Genomic DNA, 21069 nt, shown 5'->3' with positions numbered 1-21069 from the left:
GGCGGCCGGCCCTGCCGTGGGATGCTCTGCCGTGGCCCCCCGGGGTGGGTTGCGGAGGCCGGGGAGGGGGCGAGGTTTGGGGGCGACTGTGGGCCCGAGGGCGGGGGGTGGGGGCGTTTGGGGCGAGCAGGAGGCGAGGGCGGGGTGCGGGGGGGACATGGGGGGGACGGGGGGGCCCTGGCCTTCTGGCAGCCAGTGTGTCCTGGCACACTGTCACCTCCTGCCGTGGGTGCCGCGGCGTGGGGGGGCCGCCCCTCCCACCGCAACACACACACGCGTGCTGGTGCAGAGAGAGACACACGCGTGTGCACATGCACATGTGCAGCACACACAGAGGCACACGCCTGTGCTGGCATGCTCCCACCGATGCAAACGCATCTGCAAATACACATGCACGCGCACACCCCCGTGCACGCACACACCCACGCGTGCACACCCACAAGCACATGTGTGCACACATGGAGGCATGCACACGCTTGCAAGCATGCACAGACGTACGTATGCATGTGCACGTATGCACACCCATGCACATATGCACACGAACACGCGTGCGTGGACGCACGCAGGCACACACACTCACAATCCCATGCACACACGCACCGACATGCTCAGGCACACCCGGGCATCTGCACGCGCCTGCGTGCCCTCCCGTGCGCGTGCATACTCGTGCATGTTTGCAGAGAGGCACATGCACGCACGCACACGTGCACACACATCCATGCAGGCGCTTACACGCACAGGCACACACGGGCACAGCCCTTCCCAAGGTTGCTTGTTAAAAAGTACCCGGGTAGGTAAATAGGGGGCAAGGCTGGGGGCTGCTGGCCGGGGGGCCGGGGCCAGGGCGGCCGTGCTGGGGGGGCTCAGCCCAGCTGCTAATGACCCACGGCCGGTGCCAGCTCTCTAATCCGTGCAGAGGTTCAGGACAAACTGTACCAGCGATTATATAAACTGACTCGCCTCTATTTATTTAATTCCCTTTTATTTATTTACTGCTCAGCCAATTGAAGGCAGGGGAGTGGTGCATCCCCCAGCCCTCTCCCAGCCCGCCGCGGTCACGGCTGCCCACCAGCCGGCACGAAGGGCTGCCATGGGCCCCGGCACTGCGCGTGTCCCCCTGCCACAGGCCCGCATGTGCACCCATGTTCCTCAGCGGGTGCATGGTGGTGCTCCATGGCGTGCGCTGGGGGGACACGGCAATGTACGTGTGCACACACGTGCAAACGTGCGTGCATGCACACTGATGTGTGTGCACACGTGTGAGTTCACACGCATGGGCATGTGTCTACATGGACACATGTGCACTTACATCCATGTGTGCAAGTGCATCCATGCACAAGCACACCCACGTTTACACGCAGGGGGCGGTTGGCTCTGCCAGCTCCTGTCCCCCGACCCAGGAGGTGATATGAGGACACGAGGCCCCAGCCGTGTCCCCACGGGGACGACAGCCCGCCGGGGCCCAGGCTGGGAAGTGGGGGTGGGGAGCAGTTCCTGTGGGGAAGGCACAGGACGCACTCGGGGTCCCCCATGTCCCCCTGGCACGGTGGTGGCACGCCGAGCTGGCGGGCTCCCACCCTGACACCCTTCTCCCTCGGGGCTGACATGGGGGGGCTCGGGGAGCAGCTAAAAGGGGTGTAGGGTGGGGGATGCTGGACCCTGCACCCCACTCCCGCTGGCTGCCCCCTCCCCACGGCATCGCCCGCCCTTCCCCCGCCGTTACATAAAGGCACGATTACAGGAAATCAAGGGGCAAAATGTCTCACTCGAATTAATAACTGACTTCCTGCGGTTGCAGATTCACCTTCTGCGCTTGTTTATACCCCCGCCCCCCTGCCCGCTTCGGTTAATGCTCCCCAGGGCCGTTTGCCATTAACCGGCTCCAGCACCATGGGCAGTGTGACACTGGGGCCCAGTTACCCCAGTATAGCCTGGGTGGGAGCCCTGTCCCCATCCATCCTGGTCCCACTCGGGCAGGAGTGGGGGACCTGGGGTCCCGTCCGCTCTGCCACTGCCTGCCCAGTGCCCTTGGCCATGGCACCCCAACCAGCTCCTGTGCGAGGGACAGGGCTGGGGACATGGGGAGGACTCCGAGCCGAGAGCGGTGGGGCATGGCCAAGGCTCCCTCCTGTCCTCACATCGGGGACGTGGTCCCTCCACACTCCCTGCACGCTGCCCGGATGGGGCCAGCCCATCCCACCCAGCCCAGCACGGCCCAGTGCCCTCCCCATCGCCAGCATCGCCCGTCCCCGGATCTGCATCCCCCCCTCAGCAGCCTCGCAGTGCTCCCCGCACTCCCATTTTGTAAATGGGATCAGGGCTGGCTCGCCGGGAGCTGGGGCCAGGCGCCGGGGAGCCAGGGCCAAGCCATTGTGCTGCGCCGACAACTAGCGCGGGAGAGCTGGTGCTCCGGGATGAACCCGGCTGGCGCAGCCATTTCCTGGTGCGTTTCTTCTATATTCCGAAAAAAACCAAACAAAATTCTTCTTAAACCAGTTAAGGTTGCTAAGAGACAACAATGTGCTTTACATGGTGCCTTATTGACAAAGCCCAGCTCTTAATAAGCTCAGAAATGAACGGTGAGCGGCTTGGAAAGCCTACTTCCTCCCTGCAAAATACCCTTAACTCTGCCCCTGGCAGCGCCGGGGAATGGCCCTTCTCCCCCAGGGCCCAGGCGGTGCCGGGGGCTGGTACCCTGCTATCACCGCCCATCAGCTCCCCCGGGAGCCACAGGCACCCGTGGGGTTCAGCCATGCGCCGCCGGCACCAACGGTGTTTTGGAGCCGCCTGCTTGGCACAGGTACAGCACCGAAAGCCGCCTCCGCGCCCGTCTGCCAAACACCCACCGGCCCGGCTGGCTCCGCACTGCCCATCCCCAGCCCAGCAGAGTGTTGGGTGCCATGAGCCCAGCTACGGGCTATAAATCAGTCATCGGTGTAAGAGCAAACCGTTTCCGTGCGGAGCCAGACTTGGTGTCTGCGCCATCGTCGGCAAAGTTGCAGCAGGGAGAAGGGTCAGGCTGGGCTCTTTGGTGCAGGGCGCGAGGCGGGTGCTGAGTGCGCTGGGGCTTGGGCGAGGGCCCTGCCGGCAGCGTGTGCAGGCAGGAGCGGGCAGGGAGTGGGTGCCAGGCAGGGCTGGCAGCCAGCTGGCGTGGCAGGGCGGCCGCAGGGCGTTTGCGAGCAGCGGGCACCACCCTGTTGCTGGTGGGGGGTGATGGGGGGGACGGGCTGAGGTCATCCCCTCTGCCACTCGCCCACCGTGCCTGATGCACCCCCAGCCTGCCCCCGTGCCGGGTGTCCCCAGGGGGACGGCTCCTTCCCGACCAGCAGCCTGGCCATCGGGGACCCCCGTGGGGACAGCATGGGGGACAGGGGATGGCCGAGATGGGGGGAAAAGACATTGGCAGGAGGTGACGAAGGCAGTGAAGCCAGGATGCTGGTTGAGAGCAGCTGGTTGGGGGGGGCACAGCACGAAGTTTGGGGCACCTTGGGCTGAGGCCGGACACTCTCAGTGCTCCAGTGTCTGGCTCCGCCGCCCCTCCTTTGCCACAGCTCCCAGAGGAGCTCAGTACCCTCATTTCTCCCTCCACCCGTGATGTGGGTGCTCCAGCCCCTGCAGTGGGGTGAACCAGGCATCCCCATGTCCCCCAGCTCCAGGCGCCGGCTCAATGCCCGAAACGGTGCCAAGACCAGCCTTGGCCCCGCCACAGCTCCAGCCCCTGGGGAAAGGGGATGCTGTGGGCTCCTGGGTGCTCCCAAAACAGTCCAGGAGGAAAAACCGGTGCAGGAGCACACGTGTGAGGAAGAGGAGGCTCGGGGGGGGTGGGTAGCACCCCACTTGCACAAGCCCCAGGCACTGGGGCACCCGTCAGCGCACGGAGCCTGGGAACGGCAATGGCTGAGTTGACTTTGGCTGGGGTGCGCAGCTCCCGCTCCCGCCTCGCCCTGCCGACGGCAGCTTCTCCCAGCTCCAGCCCCCGCGGCCTGGAGGGGGGCCAGCACCCCCACTCCCCCCCAGCAGCACTGCCCCTGGGCATCCCTGGGCACGGGGGGCTGATGGACACAGGCAGCGGGAGAGAGGATGCCGCCCCACGGCAACTCACGCTCACCCAGCACCCCCTCCCCGGGAGGGCTCCGATACCGCTTCTCCCAGCGCCGGGGGCAGGTTGGGGACGGGGACGGCTCCACGCCTGCCTTGGCCACATCCCCAGCTTTTCAGCTTAGCGCTCAAATCAGCTTGCGAGGTGCCGGCTGCTTAGCACCCAAATCCCCAGTCAGGGCTAAAAATAACCCCCCGGGCTCGGCGGGTGGCAGCTGGCACTGCTCAGCACCGCCTTGGCACCGCCGCGGAGAGGCCCTGGAAATGCCACTGCCGGGGGGAGGATGAGGACCGGGAGGCAGGAGCTGGCCCCATCGCTTAGCCGGGTGCCCTCGCCCACCACGGGGCACCTCGAGGCTCTTGTCCCTGGGGAGAAGGGAGGTGGTGGAGGGCGGGGAGGTGGCCCAGCAGTGCCACCAGTTCCTCCCACTGGCACGACTGGGAGCGGTGCCGGCCTCGCAAGTGGGGCCGGGGATTTTCACCCACTGGCGGGATCTCTGCATAAGCCCAGGAGGGTGTTTCAGGAGGAGGGTTTAACGTTCTCGTCCTCCCCCTGTGACACCGGCGCTGCTCTCACACCGCCCCTGCCCACCCTTGCCCCTGGCACAGCCCCGGTGCCTGGCCCCACGGACCACGCGCCCAGCCGGCCACCCCTGCCTGTGAGTTTGCGCAGCCTCAGCCCCCGGGGGAGGCGTTTGGGGGTGCTGGCGCTGGGACCCCTTGGCCGTGGGTAGGAGCGGGGGGTCACCGCCGCCACATCAGAGTGGAAAGCTGAAGTCAGGAAACCTCAGCCCGTGTCCCTGCAGCCACTGGGGCCATCGGCAAGAGTTGTCACCCGCCCTCGTGCTGGCGGTGGGGCAGCGCCTTCGCACCTGCGGCGATGGGGACGACGTGCCCCCAAGCCCCGCTCCGGCAGCGCCTGTGCCTGGCAGCTCCTGGCTGCCTCGGCCGCACCGCGCCTGCCTGCAGCATGCTCAGAACATCGCCGGAGCCGTCACCGGTTTAAAAATAGCGTCTCAGCAGAGTGCAACCGCGTTCCCTAAAAGCCATGTGGTTCGAGTTAGAGGATTAATTGGAAATGCTTATTTTGATTTGCAAAGTGATTGGATTTTTCCAGGGCATTTTGAAAGGAAAAAAGTCTGAATTTAATTATCACTATTCCAAAAAGCACCATGGGACCGAGTGTTTGAGGCCGTCTCATGTTTGCTTCACACCCCTCTCCAAAATGCAGGCAGGCCGCGGGGGACGCAGCGGGGACGCGGCAGGGACGCGGCAGGGATGCCTTGCTGCGCCCCACACCCGCTGTCAGGACGGTCCCCAGCTCCCGGCGGAGGGCGAGGGGCCGGGGCCGTGCGTCACGCCAGCCGCTGCCGGTCCCGAGGGAGCAAACACCACCGGCACCCGCCGGCCAGCCCGCGACGTGCGGCACCATGCGCCCAGCATGGCTCAGGCAGGACGAGAGCTCGGGGGGAACCATGTCAGCACAGGCCGGGCCCGGTTTTGGAAGGCTTTTCTTTCACCAAGTCGCTTTGTTTTTACCAAAATGGATTTTCAGCAGTAATTGCCTTTTTTTTTTTCTCAGGGAAAACATCATTTTCAATTACATTTCTCTGGGTTTCCATTGAAAAATGAAAAGCAAATGCTCTTGCACGTTGGCAAAACGTGGAAAAATGTCTAGGAATATTTTTGTCCAAACGAAAACAGTTTCAGTTCTTTTTCGAGATCTCTTTTTTCCTGAAAAGAAACCACAGTTGCCTTCCCAGTTATTCTAGTTGGACTGGTTTCGAGACAGACTTCCCAGTTCAGAGGCTGGAGCTGGGCTTATGGTGCTATGGGGCAGGCGGTGCGGGGCTCCGCAGCAGCCCCAGGCCAGTGCCACCACGGCACTTTCCACCGCCGGTAGGAAGACGGGGCAGGAGCCGGGTGAGACCCGCCCGCAGCCGGCACAGCCGCGCACCGGGGTGTTGGCAGGGCTGGGGTGCACTGGGCTGGAGAGACCCAGCCCCATGGCCAGGGATGCTCCATGCAGGAGGCTGGGGCTGGCAGGGTTCTCCCCAGGGCTTTGGGGATGTGACCCGAACCCCACATTTGTGGGACAATTTGGGACCCAGGCATTGCACCACACTCCCCAAAGCCCTGCTCTCATCTCAGGGTCGGACACGGGTGCAGCGTGGGGGTGCCCGGCGACTCCCCCGTCAGCTTCCCTTCGTGCCGACAGGCTATCGGGGTGTGGAATCGCCACCCCAGCCCCACTTTTTGCAATCAGTTTGATTTCCGTGTGCGTTTGTGCCCTTGGCACAGGAAGCGGCAGCCGGGGGCCGAGGGGAGGTAACAGACAGACCCGGTGTATCCGGGGCTCTTCTGCAACCACAGCAGGGGACAAGCCCGCGCGGAGGGCTGGGATGCGGGACGCAGCTTCGTGTGGTGCCCAGCTGCAGCAAAGCACCTGCAGAGGCCTGCTCCTGGCCAAAGAAACCCTGAATTCAGGGTGCCTCCATCCCCCCAAAACACCCTTTATTTGGAGGCTCTTTCTGCTTCCAAGCCCCTCAGGCAGGTCTGGGCCTCAGAGCCGGGTCGGGATGGAGGGGACACGCAGATGCAGGATGGCCGCGCGGCGAGGAGGCTGTGGCTGCGGGAGCCGTTGGCTCTGCACACACCCAAGTCCTGCCAGGCCGGAGGAAGGGGAATACAAAAATCAACGTTAAAGATTATCACTGGGCTGAGATTTGGCTCGGCTTCCCAGCCTGTGACGCTGCCTTCTCCCTCCTTCCTGCTCCGGGCGTACAGCCAGGATGCCCGGGCAGGTGGGGAGCACCAGCGCGGGCATTTTGGTGTGCGGCTGCGGAGTCTCATCTCGGTTCCGTGCCGCAGTTTCCCTGCCTGTATGCCAGGGCCGGGCACCTTCCCCCCTGCCCCGCCGATGCTCGACCTCAGTGATGCTCCTGTAATGGTGCTTGCCCATGTAGCACCCCACGTCCCATGGGCAAAGGGCCGAGCTGGGAGCGGGGTGCAAGACCCCATGTCTCTGCCACGGCGACAGCCCTCACCCCAAAAGGCACAAAAACGTTGATTTAAAAAGATTCAGGATCCAGCAGGAAAATCCTCCCCCGCTGGTTTGATCTGCTCCCAGTGCCGTCGATGGCTAAAAGCCAGCACGGAGCTATGCCTCAGTTTCCCCACTTGTAACACGGGGGGAGGTGGCGATTCTCCTGCAGCTCCACAGGAACGGGACAGCAGGGACAGATTCTGCCTTTGGCCCCAGCAGGCAGCCCGGGGTGGGGACCACAGAGCCCCTTCTTAACCCCAAAACAGCTGGAGGTTTGGGCTCAACCCCAAGGCAGCGCTTGGGGAGCAGCAGCAGCCAGGAGGCTTCGGCCCCGCTCCCGCAGGAGGGAGCCGGGAGCTGCCGGGGAGGGAGAAGAAATGGCCCCAGTGCTGACAGCCGGCAGGAGGATGTTTGCTGGCACGGTCACGTGGCTCCTGCCACATATTTACACACCGGAGCAAGCCAGCCCCGGTGACAAACACGGTGCCACTTGGGTAAACACAGCCCCTCCAAGAAGATGCATCTGTGGCCACCGTAGGAAGAGGCCCAAGAAACAAAAAAAAGGGGAAAAAAGGAAAAAAAGGCAAAAAAGAGGGAAAAAGGGGAAAAAAGGGGGAAAAAGGAAAAAAAAGGCAAAAAAAAGCCAAGCAATAGCCTTAAAAATTATTTTTCCCCTAGCTTGCTGCAAAGCGGGCTGGGAGGAACGCCGGGAGCCGAACACCCTGTTTTCTGTGCTTCCTATAAAAAAAAAAACAACAACCAGCAGCCCAAAGCAGGGATACAAAGTCCACTTGTCACCCGCCGGTTGCACCCTCCCACCCTGCGGCGGCAGCTGGGTGCTCGCGCGGGGCTGCTGCCGCACAATAGCGGCTGTTGTTGCCGGAGCCGGGAGCTGGCTGCGTTTCAGGGCCGGGCAGAGCATGTGCCGGCGGCCGAGGGCTGGCGTCGCTGGTGTTAACTCTCCAGGCCCTGCTCCGAGCCCCCTGTGTGTGATGCAGGGAGGGAAACGGCCGCCGAATCCCCCCTCCCTGGCATGGTGCGGATTGGGGAAACTGAGGCACGGGTGCCTTCGCCTGGGCAAGGTGTGAAAGGGGACGGGCTCGTCCCTCCGCAGCCTGTGAACATGCCGCCCCCAGCCCCTCTGCCTGCAAAAATTTTGGGTTTACGAGCCAAGTCTAGACCAGGGCCGTGAAACGTCATCCCCCCCATGCCCCCTTCCCAGGGCTATCCAAGGCCCCCACCCACCTGCCCCCTCCACCCCGCAGAGAGCTGCCTGGCCCCCGGCACCGCTCACCGACGCCACGTAGCCAAAAGGCACCCACCGCCCGCTGGGGTGCTGCCGGAATGCAGCCGGCGGCGCTTCCCCCGGGGCGATGCCCGCGCCTCAGGGGACTGTCACAGCAGCCCGCCCAGGCAGGCAGCACCCACGTGTCCCCCGGGTGCCACCGCATCCCCCAGAGAGCCTCTGGCAGGTAGCACGGCATCCCTCGGCGCCTGCTCCATGTGCCGGGGCTGGCTGGCGCCTGGAATGCCGGCCGGCCTGCAGGCCTGGACACCGCGGTGCGGGTGCTACGCCGGCACTAGGTATCCCCAGCGCCCCGCTCACCGCCCTGGGATGCTGCAGAGGGGATGACCCTGGCAAAACACCACAGCGGCCAGGCCGGTGCTCTCCCATCCGCCGGTGCAGCTTGATGCCCTGTGCCGAGCACTTTGGGCAACGTGCCCCCCGCCGAGCCCCGGGGCCGGCGAGCACAGCTGCAGGCGGGTGCTGCCGCCTCCGCGCCCGGCGAGCACGGCCCCAGCGCCAGCGGCTCACACAACTGCCGCAACCACAAAAGCCATTTTTTCCTCCCCGCTCGGCCGAGCTGCCCGGTCCCGCTAATAAAAAAAATAATAAGGACATGGAAAATTCTATAATATCCCTTTCCAGCTTCTTGGATTTGGCTTTCACTAATTCGAAGCAGACCCCGGAGGGGGGCGGGGGGAGTCAAATCAAACCAGAATCACGGCACGGAAAGCCAGTTTTCACAAAAAAAACCAAGCCAGCAACCCCAACATTTGAATGCAGCAGGGAAGGAAAAAAAGTTTAATGTGTGCTTAAAAACAAACGAGCAGTGGTATCATTTTTAATTAGGAGCCTATTTTCAAAGCCCTTATTACTTACAGTACGCTCAGCATCCGAGTAATTTTCCTCTCTCGTAAAATCGTGGCAGGGGAAGGGGGAAAGCGAGCCCTTTGTGCGGCCGGAGAGCTTTGCGAGGCGAATATTCATGCCAATTTGTCTGCCGTAATTGGTTTAGCTATAGACGTAGGCTGGCAATTGGTTATGTGAGTTGCTAAACTTTTCCCGGAGAAGGGACCCTTCGCCCAATATTACTTTTGCATATGCCTCCGGTTCACGTTGCTTCGGGACGCGTCTCTGTGCACCGGCACAACTGGAAGCTCGTTCTGGAAAACTAATATAATTCTTTGCCGTTCCCTTCAAACTTTCTTCGTGCACATTCCAGCCCAGTTTTCTCCTCTGGCAAACAAAACCCTTGGAGAAACCATTTCCTACTGCGGCAAACGCCTCGTCCAAGGGCCGCCAGAGGGGCCGGGGCCGGCGCTGGGCTCCTGCTGCGGCACGGCAGGCACGAGGGCTGTGCCGGGAGAGTGAACCCCCACGCCTGGCCCCGGTGCCAAACTGGAGCAACTGGGCGATGGCGATTTTCCACCGGCGTTTGGCCCCCAGTATCGCTCTGGAGCCCCGGTTCCTGATATTGTGTGCACCGAGAGAATGGGGGCTCGGGGCCGGGCACGGCCTCCCCGCTGCGGCGGGCACGAGGCGGAGGCGCTGGAGCCGGCGGTGGGAGCAGGTAGCTCGTTACCTCCCCACGCTTCTGTTTGCTTTGGCAACTGATTAAAATTCCCCCATGATTCCTCCCCCTCCCGCTCGGGCTCCAAAATGCCACCGCCGGCCGCTTTTGTCCTCCCCAGGCGCCAGCAGCTCCCGGGGACTGAACTCCCAGGGGACAGGGGTGCCAGCTGGGTACCGGGGCGCAGAGCCCCGACGTGCTTACCGCACCCACCGCCAGCCACTTTCACTTTCTGCTCCCCAAAGCCGGTGCGAGACTTCCCTGCTCCTCCGCCCTCCCCCCCAGCAAAGCCATATTTGGGGTGATTTTTGTCCTTCCCCCACACTTGTACATGGGCGTTTCAGGAGCCCCCCGGCATCGGGGCGCTGCTGGGTGCAGCGCGGCAGCAGCACCTGCCCGCGGCATGCCAGTGCGAGCCAACTGCCCCGCCGAGGAAACCATCGGGGTCATGGCACCGAGATGCTCCCGCTCCCAAAGCCGAGCTTTCCCCTGCTGCCGGGGCCCAGGGGCGTCCGGGGCGGTTTGGCGGCTCTGCCGAGCAGCACGGGGACGATGGCAGGAGCCCCCGTCTGCCAGGTCCGTCTGCAGGGAGGGGAAAAAAAGCAAATCTGGATGCACTCGCACCAAACAAAGAGTCGGGGCCGTATTTCTCCCCATTCCTCCCACTCCAGAAATTTCCCCAAATTCCCCAACGCTGACATGACAAACCAGCCCTAGGAGAGTGGCCGCGCTTGATCTATTTCTTTTTGTGAAAAAAAAAAAAAAAAAAAAAAAAAAAGACGTGAGGAAACGTTTCCTGGTTGCATTTGGGGTTGGTTGTTGGCTGTTTTTTTTTAACGAGTGAAATTTCGGCGTTTGCAAGAGTTCCCAGCACCTCCGTCCACACGTGTCTGCAAAAATCCCGACGAGGCTTTGCCCTGCCCAAGCCCCCGGGTCAGATTTGAAGCCGTTTGGCAGCAGCAAGGCCAGCGCACACGGGGAAAAGGCAAAACCCTCCCTTTTGATGCAAAGAAACAAGTTTTCGGGTCAGTTCGGGGGAGACTGGCCCCGGTGAGGTCGGGCTTCCCGGTGCAGAGCAGCATGGGAGCCGGGGAAAGGGTTGCAAAGGAGGTTTCTCACTGGCTGCGGCTCTTTGAGGGCTGCTTTCCAACAAATCCAGGGGGAAGAGGTGATGTTTGAGCTGATGGAAAAAATACAGAGGGGGGGAAAAATTGAGGATTTATATTTATTTTTTTTACCTCTAACCTGCAGCCAAAAAAACCAAAAAAAGATCCACGGCAAAAATCCTAAAAAACCTTGAAATTCCTGCAGAACAATTCACTGAAATCTGCTAGCAATTTTTAAACTGAAATCCCCTCCCTTGTCAGCAACAATTTCACCAGTTAAAAACCTGCTTTATAAAGAAAGAGAAAAGAAAAAAAAAAAATCTTTTTCACTGCACGTTTTGGCTTTGAATTGAGCCGGGCCAGACCTCTGCCTGTTTGGGATCCAGGCCAAGAGCCATATGCAGGAATAAAGTAAATAAATTCTGGTCAAAACCAGAATATTCTCCTTAAAAGTTACTTTAAAAGCAAAGAAAGGCAGCAACAAAACTGTCCCAATGTGGGTTATTTCCCTTTCTCTCCCTCTTTCCGGCGAGGGACACAGCTCGGCGGTGCCGGCAGTCCCAAGCGCTGCACCCAGCAGAATGGGACCTTTGAAAAAACCCTGCAAAAACACTAGAAATGAGCGCAAGAAAAAGGCTAATGAGGCTGGGGGATATTTTCCCGTGGCGATGGGGGGGTTACCCAGCCCTGCGCTGCTCCACGGATATCTGCACCCCCTTGGCTGAGCCCAAAAGTTGGCATCGAGGCGTCTTAGCAGCACAAATCAACCATGAAATGCCCTTTAGAAATAAAATCCAGCTTTGAGGAGGGGGCAAGCGCGGCTGTCTCGGCCGCCGGGGCCATGCCAGGAGCTCGGGTGGTGGTCCCCCGGCGCTGTTTGGGTTGGTGCCGGGCAGGGGCTCTTGCCCACGGGCACCTGGCCAGGTGGGGGGCACGGGGCGGTGGGGAACAGCCTGAGCCCACCGCCATGGGATTTCACCAGCTTCTTGCAGCAGCAAATTTCACGGGGGGGCAAATTTGCACTTGTTCCCAGCACTGATTTTATAGACGGGTGGTCGGGAGCCTGCAAATGGGCTGGGATATAAACCCGAGGAATGAAACAAAGGGCCTGATCCAGCCTCTCCGTCTCCGCGCCAAAATAGGAGTAACTCAGCTTCAACCCCCAGGGTTCAACCCTTGTGAAAACCCATTAGGAGAAACAGAACTGGACCCCAGATTCCCCCCCCACACCCTTTTTTTTATTTGAGGCAGCAGGGATGACCTGCACAGGAAAATTAAATTGGGTTTGGATTCCCCCCCCTCGGAATGCTGTTTACAGGCAGCCTAGAAACCAAAAAAAAAGGATTATTGTATTTTTAGTGTTTTTCTGCCTGGGGTTTACACTAGGAATTGGGGTTGAGACTGGGGTGGCTGCAGGAAACTGGGGCTGGCTCGGACGAGCAGGGACGGGTTGGCAGCGGGGTCCAGCGGCTGCTCCCCAGCCCTATGGCCAGCGCAGCCTGCCTGCACCCCACAGCCCGCCTGCACCCCTGGGGCTGAGTAAACCCCCACCTGCAGCAGGGTTGCCAGGATCAGGGCCGCGGCCGGCCGGGATGCCTTTCGCTCTGCCTCCGGCCCCGATGGCGGCAGGGACCTACAGGTGCCACTTGCTGCGCCGAGATGATTTCAACCCTGGGTCATTGCTATTATGGTTCGTGCAGGATCAGTCCCCGGGCCCCTCGCTGGGATAGGGGAAATGGGATTAATTCGGGCGGACACAACATGTGCCCATGGGCCGCTGGAAACCCATGGGGGTGTCTCAGAGACGAGGCCGGCAGCCCTTCAACCCTGGCTTTGAATCATCCAGGAAATACTTCAACAGCATTACAAAAATAAATAGCTAAGGCAAAACCCCCTTCCCCACCGTCCCGCGTCCCAGGCCCTCTCAGAAGTGAAAATAAAACCCCAGCCCTGCTTTTTCTCCCCCCCCCCCCCCCCATCATCCCACCAGCCCCCTTTTCCTCCTCGCCCGCCGGCGCTGGGCTCGGCAGCCTGGCACCACCAGCCTGGCAATCTCCCACGGCACCGGGATCGAAGCCGAACGTCCGCGTCCTCCCCAAAGCACGAGGAGCCGGGCGAGCCGAGGAATCGCCGCAGCAAAATAAAGCGCTGGCAGGAGGGAGGGGAGCTGCCAGGCGGGCACCGACGGCAGCCTTGGAAGCAGTTAAAAATTGGCAAATTCTCCCTCGGGTTTATTTTTGCGCCGTATCTCGCCCGGTGTCGGGCAGAAAATGAAAACTGTATTCTGCGAGCAAAGTTGCCGCCGAGTTTACATTCCTCAAGGCTTATGGAGCTGGGACGAGGCGAGTGAACTGCTCATTTCAGCCAGGAGCCTTTTTTTCGGCTTTAAAACAGGGAAGTGGCTTTTTTTGGGGGGAGCAGATGGTGATTAAAAAAAAAAAAAATTCTAGAGCTTGTAAATATAAAGAATTTTTTTTTTTTTTTGATAGAAAGCTGGAACAAAATTAGATCTCATTTCCATAAGGCCGATCGCCGTACTTCGGTGTCTGACAAACAACTTGAACGGCAGTAAAATATACCCTGTGAATGCACAAATTATGCCGTGTAACGTCCAGTATCTTGGTATGCACACGGTGGGTTTAGCAGGCGAAGGGGATATGGGGATGGATAAAATAAACCTCTAGTGTGTACAAAATCCCTGTTAAAATTGAGCTGATCCCTTGTAAAAATGATCAGGACTCGCCGAGTCCCGTCCCCCCCCCAGGAAAAAAAAAAAAGGGAAGAAAAAAAAACTAGGGGAATGTCAGTGTAGCTTGCTTTAATTTTATTTTTAAAATATATAATAAATTATTTAGCATATTATTTATCACACTGAAATCATTTGAGCACAAGACAGACGGAGATTATGTTCCTGTTTGTTCAAGACTACGGAGCGTGCCTAAAAATACAGACGTACAGCACACGCTTCACCCCTTAATAAACTGGAAAAAAAAATCTAATTTTTGTTGCCTTCCTATAGAAAAATATGGTTATTTGAAAGGATTAAAAGATTAAAGGATTACTCGACAACAAGGGTTAAAAATACAGGTCCAGACACAAAAGGGGTCGATAGAAATGAAGGGAAACGCGCTCCCCACGGCGCCCTTCTCCCCTCCAGACCAAACCCGGCTCCCAGGTCGCCGCCAACTTTCCGAGCGGGACCGGGGGGGGCCAAACCCCCAAACCCCCAAATCCCCAGCCCCCCCCCCCCCGGTGCTGGAGCCGCTGCACCGGCTACAAAGCGGCCTGTGGCTTTAAGAGAGACCGGGGGGAGGGATACGGGGGGGGGAAAGGGGGTGCTGGGGGGGCACGAGGAGTATGGGGGGTGAGGGTGCGGGGGGCAGAGGGGGAGCGAGGGGACAGGGATGGGACAGCCGGGAGGGGTGGGGGCGGGGATGGAGGATGCTCGGGGGGGAGGCCGGAGCCTGTGGGGGAGGTGGGGGTGGGGTGAGCAGGGGCGCGGATGGGGGTGTCCGTGGGGCAGGGTGGGGGGTCTGCGGGCCGGGGATGGGGGTGACGGGGAAGGTCCGTAGGACAGGGGTGGGGGTGTCCGTGGGGAGGGGGTGTGCGTGGGCCGGGGATGGGGATGGGGGTGAGCAGCGGGTCTCCGCGGAGCGGGGCCGGGGGTGTGCGGGGTGACCGGGGGATGCCCGTGGGCGGGGGCCGGGGCTGCACGCCGTGGCGGCGGGTGCAGGGGCGGGCGGCCGGGCCCGGCGCTGCCCGCGGCTCCTCCCCGCTCTGCGGTAGCTCCGCACCGGGGCCGCGCCCCCCTCCCGCCCGCCCTCCTCCCCCCGCGCCGGGCAGGGCCGGGGGGGCGGCCCCGCGCCTCCCTCCGCAGCCAGCCGGCCCCGGGGGGGCCGCGCCGCAGCCCCCGCCACCTACCAGCACCATCCGGGGGCCGCCGTCGCGCTGCCGGGCGAGCGGGGCCGGAGCCTTCCTCCTCCTCCTCCTCCTCCTCCTCCCTCCCCGCCCCCGCACCGGGAGCGTCCCCTCCGCAGCGCCGCCGGTGCCCCGGGCGAGGGGAGGAGGCAGAGGAGGCGGAGGCGGAGGAGGAGGCGGAGGCGGCGCGGCGGGAGGAGGCGGCGATGGGGCCGGGGCGCTGCGGGCTGCGAGGAGGAGCCGTGCCCGGCCGGAGTTGGGCTTCGCCGGGGGGGGGCGGGGGGGATGCCAGCGCTGCTTCGCCGTAGGCGCAGCCCGGCCCGCGCCCCGCGCCCCGGGGCTTTTTTAAATCTCTAAGAAACAGACCTTCGATTTTTTTTCTTGCCCTCCAAAAACAACCCGTCGCCCCCGTCCCCCCCAGCCCCGCCACCCCCGCGGCGCATGAGGCCGGGCCGGGCGCGGGCACCGCGCTCCCGCCGCCCGCGCTCCCGCCGCCCCGCGCCGCCCGCCGGCCCCGCCGCCGCCTCCCGCAGCCGCCCCGGAACTCGCCGCCGGCGGCTGCCGGCCCGGCCCATGCCCCGCGGCGCGGAGCCCGGCCCAGCCCGGCCCCCGACGCGCTGAGGCCGGAGCATGGCCCCCGGGAGCCAGACGGAGCCGGAGAGAGGGTGACCGCCCGCGGAGGACGCTTCGCCGTCGCGGCGGCCGGGGGGGCCGTTGTTCTTGTTATTCCGGGGGGCTTTAATTTTTTTATTATTTTGGGGGCGACGGTTTTTTCCTCCTCCTTCGGCGCGGTGGAAAACACACGTTTCAGAGCAAAATACCAAAAAACCCACCCTCTTTGCTTTGCTTTCCGCAGCAACTTGGAAGCCCGTTAATTGCACTTGGCTATGGTAGGTCCCATGACACTTTCGTTTTCTCTTCTACTTTCCTCCTTCCCCCCCCCCCCCGTGTGCGTGTCTCTGCGTGTGCACCCACGAGCAAAACTTGGCTGCGGGGAGGGGGTGGCGGGGCCGGGGCGCTGCCGGCAGCGGAGTTTAATAGGGTGCCCGGGGCGGGGGCGCGGGGGCGGGAGGAGGAGGGAGGGGTGCCGGGGCGGCGGAGGGAAGTTGCCGCCGTCTCTCCTCCCCCTGCCCACCCCTCCCCGCGGTAGAAGGGGGGGGGGGGCGGAGGCGGGAGCCGCCCGGCGGGGAGGTCGCGGCGCGGGGGGAGCTCCGCAGCCCGCGGAGGGCTGGATGGAGCTGAAAATGGCCGCTAAAAAAGGGGCGGAGAGGCTGCCAGCCGCACCGACTTGAACTTGGAAGTGACGGCCGGGAGGGTCGCGCTCAAGTCCGCGCCGCGCTGCGCGGGGCCGTGCCGGGGGGGGGGGGGCGGAAAAACCCCTCCTGGCCGTGAGAATAAAGCCGTGCCCCGGCCGCGCCGGGCCGGGCTGCTCCTGCCTCGCCGCCTGCCAGGCCGCGGGGGGAAGCGCAGCGCCGCGGCCGCCCCCGAGCCCCGCGGCCGCGGAGGGAGCGGGGGGCGGCGGGAGCGGGCCCGGGCCCGGCCGGCGAAGTTTGCGCGGAGCCGGGCTGGTGCCGGCGCAGCCCGCGGGAGCGCGGCTGCCTGCGGGGCTGGTTTTAATGCAGGGGAAGGGGGTGTGGGGGGGGGGAATGAACCCCAAGCCCCCGGGCGGAGACGGTCCCCGGGAAAAGTTGCGAGTGCGGGGAGAGGATCTGGCAGGGCGGCGGAAAAAAAGCCTTTCCCTTCTTCGGGGAGAGCGAGGCGGCGCTGGAGCCGCGGGGCTGGAGCCGCAGCCCCGCAGCCGGGAGCGGCCCCGGGCGGCCCCGCAGCGCCCGGCCGCCTGCGCCGGGCAGCGGTCCCCGCCTGCGCTTCAGGTCACTGCAGGGAGCAATTAAACAAACCCCGTCCGTGCCTGGCTGCAGGGAGGTGAGAGCGGGGCTAAATAAATCGCCGACCTCGGGCGGCTGCCGCCCGCCATCCTGCGGGGCTGGCGCTCACTTTCACAATTAGGAGCCGGGGATTCCCTTTGTTTTTCTGTACGTGGCTCTCGCCCTCGCTCGCTCTCTAATTAGGTTTTATTAAAGCCTGCAGAATTGGTTGGTGGCGGTGGTGTTTCTGTAGTGAGAACTTGCGGTTTGGAGTTTGCCGGGCTCCGCTTTGCTTCTCGCTCTCTTTGTGCGCCCGGGCGGGGGGACGCGGGGCTGCCCGGGGCGCTTCCCCCCGCCGCCCCGGGGAGAGCGTCGAGATGCTGCCGGTCGTTAAACGGGGGGGGACACGGGGACGACGACGCGGGGGGAAAAATCAGCGTCTCTCCGCGGGATGAGCGGGGCTGCGGCGGGAGGGAGCGCGGGGCTGGCGGGGCGGCCCCCCCCGCACCGGGAGCGGGGAGCGGGGGCATCCCCCTGCCCAGAAGTTGCCCGTGAATCTGCAGGTTTTCCCTCTCCCCTCGCCCTGTTGGCTCCGTCTATTAAAAAAAAAAAAAAAAGAAACCAACAAAAAAAAAAATAAAACAACCCCAAACCAACCCAGCCGGGGCGAGCTGGCCCGCGCTGCCCGGCCCGGGCAGGGCCACCGGGCCACGGGGGCACTCGCCGCCCGGGGGGCGCGGCCCGTCCCTCCCCCGCTCGCCCCTGCCCCGCAGCGCCTCGGCCCTGCGAGCCAAAGGGGGTTCCTACATCTTTAAATGGGATGTAATATTTTGGGATGGGCTTTTTTCATCACGTCACTTCATTCCTCGCTCCTTTTTTTTTTTTCGTCTTTTTTTTTTTCATTTTCTCATTCTTTCTTCCCTCCCTCGCCCGCTGCCCGGCTCGCGGATGGAGCCGCTTCCCCTCTAACTTCCCCGCCGGCCCTGCCCGCAGGCTGGGTGCGGACCCCCGGCCCCCCCGGGCGGAATGAGCCTCTGGCCTCTTTAAAACGCCCCCCCTAAACCCCCAAATCCCCGCCACCAGCCAAAAAAAAGCGCCGTATTTTCCGGGGGGGGGGGGGAAATTTGGCTTTTTATTTTTAATTTTTTTTTTTGAGGGGGGTGGAAGTTGGACCCTTTTTATTTCCTCCTCGGCCCCCTCCCGCGGGGCCGCCCCCTGCCCGGCCGCCCCCCGGGCCCCGCAGAGCCGCTCCGGAGGAGAGAGAAAAAACGCCCGGACTGCTCCAGCCTCCGAAATGACTCAGTAACTTTTACGCCTCGAGTCTCAGCCCTGCAATTAGCCACTTTCCCAGCACGGCTCGGGATGTATTCGTCTCCTCTCTGCCTGACCCAGGTAACCGGGCCCCCCCCCCCGCGTCCCCCCAATTTTCCCCCCTTCGCCGCAACAGACTTTTACAGTTGCAATGCAAAAAAAAAAAAAGAAAGAAAGAAAGAAAAAAAAAAGAAAAAGCAACCCCCCCGCCCCCCGATAAAAATAATCATAACAGGGAAGGGGTGGGTTGGGGCCGGCACGGGGCTGTCGGAGGAGCCGCGTTTCCCTCTTGCTCCCCCCCCGCCTTTTTTAGGGTTTTTTTGGGTGTTTCTGGTGCTTTTTGGGGTTTTCTGCCTCTGCTTTCACTTGGGGCGCGGGGGGGGAAGGTTGCATTGTGGTTTGGGTTTTTTTTTTCTCGCTGTGCCCGGAGGTGGGTAGTGCGGGGAAGCCGCCGGCTTTGGGACTGCGGGGGGAGGCGGTGGGGTGCGGGGGGTCCCCGGTTGCGTCCGGGGAGGCAGGGGGCGGCTTGGCGCTGCGGGTTCGGCCTTGGTCGCGCCACCTCTTGCGTAGCGTGAAACTTTTTCCTTCCCCCCCCACCGGCCTGGCTGCACATGGTGGGGTGCAGGGGGGGGGGGGGCACAGGCTTTTTCTTCAAAATCCTCCAAGTTTGGGACAATTTGCAACTGGCTGCGCCGTGCCGCGCTGGCGGGCAGGAGGGCGGTGGGGGTCGTGCATGGCAGGATGTGGGGGGCACCCCCTCAGTCTCCAGGGTGAGGGGCGATGCCGGTCCCCATCTGCGCATAGGGGTGTCGAGGGGCAACCCTGAGTCGTGTGCGTGGGGATGCCGGTGTCACTCCAGGCCACGCCAACGTGGCCTGGTGGCGCGCGGCGGGGTGGCCGTGCCAGGGCCCACGGTGCGGGCAAGGGGGGTGTCCCCGAAGTTTCCTCCTCACAGCCGGTTCGGCTGCGGGGGGGGAGACTTCAGGGACCCCCCCCCGCCTGCACCATGACCGCTGCGGCTCTGCCTTTGCTCTGTCCTTATTGATCGCTGATATTTATTTAATTATTGAGCAGGCAGCTTCCCCCCCCGGCTCGTAACCTCTTCCCTGCTGGCAGCCGCTGCCCGCTCCGAATCCGGCCTCGTGCCGCACCCTGCGAGGGCTCTGCTGTCGTGGGGGAAGGTGCCACTGCCGGACCCCGTGCCCGCGCCGGGGATTCTCCTGCCAGACCTCATCCCTTGGGCCGGAGCTGCGGGCAGGATCCGGCCCCACCTCAGAGGCTTGGACTCAGCTGCCCTGTGGGGGTTCGGGGGGGTCCCCTCGGCAGCACCGTGGCACCTGCATTGTGCTGGGGGGCATCGCGGGGTCCGGCCTCGTCTCTGGCTCTCCCTGGGTGCGGTGCAGCATGTGAGGCACAGGCACGGGCATGGGCACCGACCTGGGCACAGGCATGGGCACGGGTGGGCAGCGCTGGGGCTGCTCAAGTGACCCCGGGGACGGTGCTCCCCGCTGTGTGGTTGACTTGGCAAGGGTCACGCCTCAATCTGTCTTTTTTTTCTTTTATTTCTCTCGTTCTTTTCTTCTTTATTTTCTTATTCTTTTATTTTTCTTTTGTTTTCTATTCTACCTTTTTCTTTTTTCTCTTTTTGTTTTTCTTTTTTTGTTTTTATCTTTTTTCTCTTTTTCTTTTACTCTTTTTCTCTTTTTCACTTTTTCTTTTTCTTTTTCCCCTTCTTTTTCCCCTTCTTTTTCCCCTTCTTTTTCCCCTTCTTTTTCCCCTTCTTTTTCCCCTTCTTTTTCCCCTTCTTTTTTCCCTTCTTTTCTTTCCCTCCTCTCCCACGCCAACTCTGTCCTTCCCGGGGGTCCCACCACCTCCCTACCATCCCAGTCTCCAGCCAGCGCTGGGTTGGCAGAGCCTGTTGTTGCCAGCTAAAAACGCTGGTCTGATGTGGGAAGCCGTGCGGTCGCTGGCTGGCCAGGCCGGGGCTGGCAGGAGCCGTTCTGCTCACAAACCCGTGCTGTTCCCAGCGCTTCGCCCAGCCGACGGGGGGGAGCTGGTTTTTCCTCCGCAGATCCCAGCCTCCGCCCCGCCGCCTTCGCGCGGGGAAGGCTCCGGTTTCCCCCTCTTGCCCTGGCGTAGCCTCAGCTCCAATCCAGCCCGGCTCAGATGGGATCAGACGTCGTCTGCACCTACCGGATCTGGCCCCCCCAACGCTCCCCCCGCCGCCAGCCGAGCCGTTCCCATCCCACCCGCGCGGCGGGGAGGCTCGCCCGGGCTCGGGAGCCGCGGATGGTGATGTGGATACATTGGAACGTGCGCGGGAGCCGCCCTGCCTCTGCCTTCGCGCATCTCCCCGCCGCTACCGCCACCGCCGGCCCCTCGAGCCCGGCACAGCCACTCGGACCCCGGCTGCCGCTCAGGCAGCCACCCTTCCCGGCCAGAGCTGGTCCAAGCTGGGGCTTGGCAGCCCAGCGGCACCAAAATAGCCCTGGCAAAGGCATCGTCCGTGACACGCTCCCAGACGGGGCCTCGGCCGAGTCTCCCGTCGGGCAAGGAGGGTGACTTTGTGCCCTCCTCAGCTCTCTGTCCCAGCTTGGGGACTTCCTCAGGGACAGGCCGGGAAGTCAAGAGGGAGCTGCCCGGATTAGCAGGGAAGTGGCACCGGCACTGCCACCACGCACGAGGCCTCACCCTGCCCACAGGGAAGCGGGGGGGCTCCGGCTGCCAGGACTCCAAAATAACCCCGGCGCTAAGCACCCGCCGCTGGCCCTGCACGTGTGTCCCTTGGGAGCCGCTGCCGAGGAGCCGGCAGTGTTTCCGGAGCAATAACAGTTATCCCCGGCTCCTGGATCTGTAACAGGGTTGTGGGG

The 21069-nt window shown here is 62.6% G+C and overlaps 1 protein-coding gene across 6 annotated transcripts in view; it reads left to right on the top strand.

Moving 5' to 3' along the window:
* Nucleotides 1–15533: 15533 nt before the first annotated feature.
* NFIC (nuclear factor I C) overlaps nt 15534–21069 on the top strand; it is a 42592-nt gene continuing 37056 nt past the window's right edge. For 5 of the 6 annotated variants that reach the window (XM_072845845.1, XM_072845843.1, XM_072845842.1 and 2 more), the window contains exon 1: nt 18106–18280. In XM_072845845.1, coding sequence (XP_072701946.1) covers nt 18251–18280 — 30 coding nt within the window. In that variant the 5' untranslated portion in view covers nt 18106–18250. Of the gene's footprint in view, nt 15914–18105; nt 18281–21069 lie in introns of those variants that run through there. The other variant, XM_072845840.1, reaches the window with a different exon arrangement.

This window comes from Ciconia boyciana, chromosome 24 (genome assembly GCF_034638445.1).
Source record: "Ciconia boyciana chromosome 24, ASM3463844v1, whole genome shotgun sequence".
In the NCBI taxonomy this organism is placed as follows: Eukaryota; Metazoa; Chordata; class Aves; order Ciconiiformes; family Ciconiidae; genus Ciconia; species Ciconia boyciana.
The sequence above is the reverse complement of the archived record's forward strand: the minus strand, read 5'-3'. Positions and strand labels throughout refer to the sequence as shown.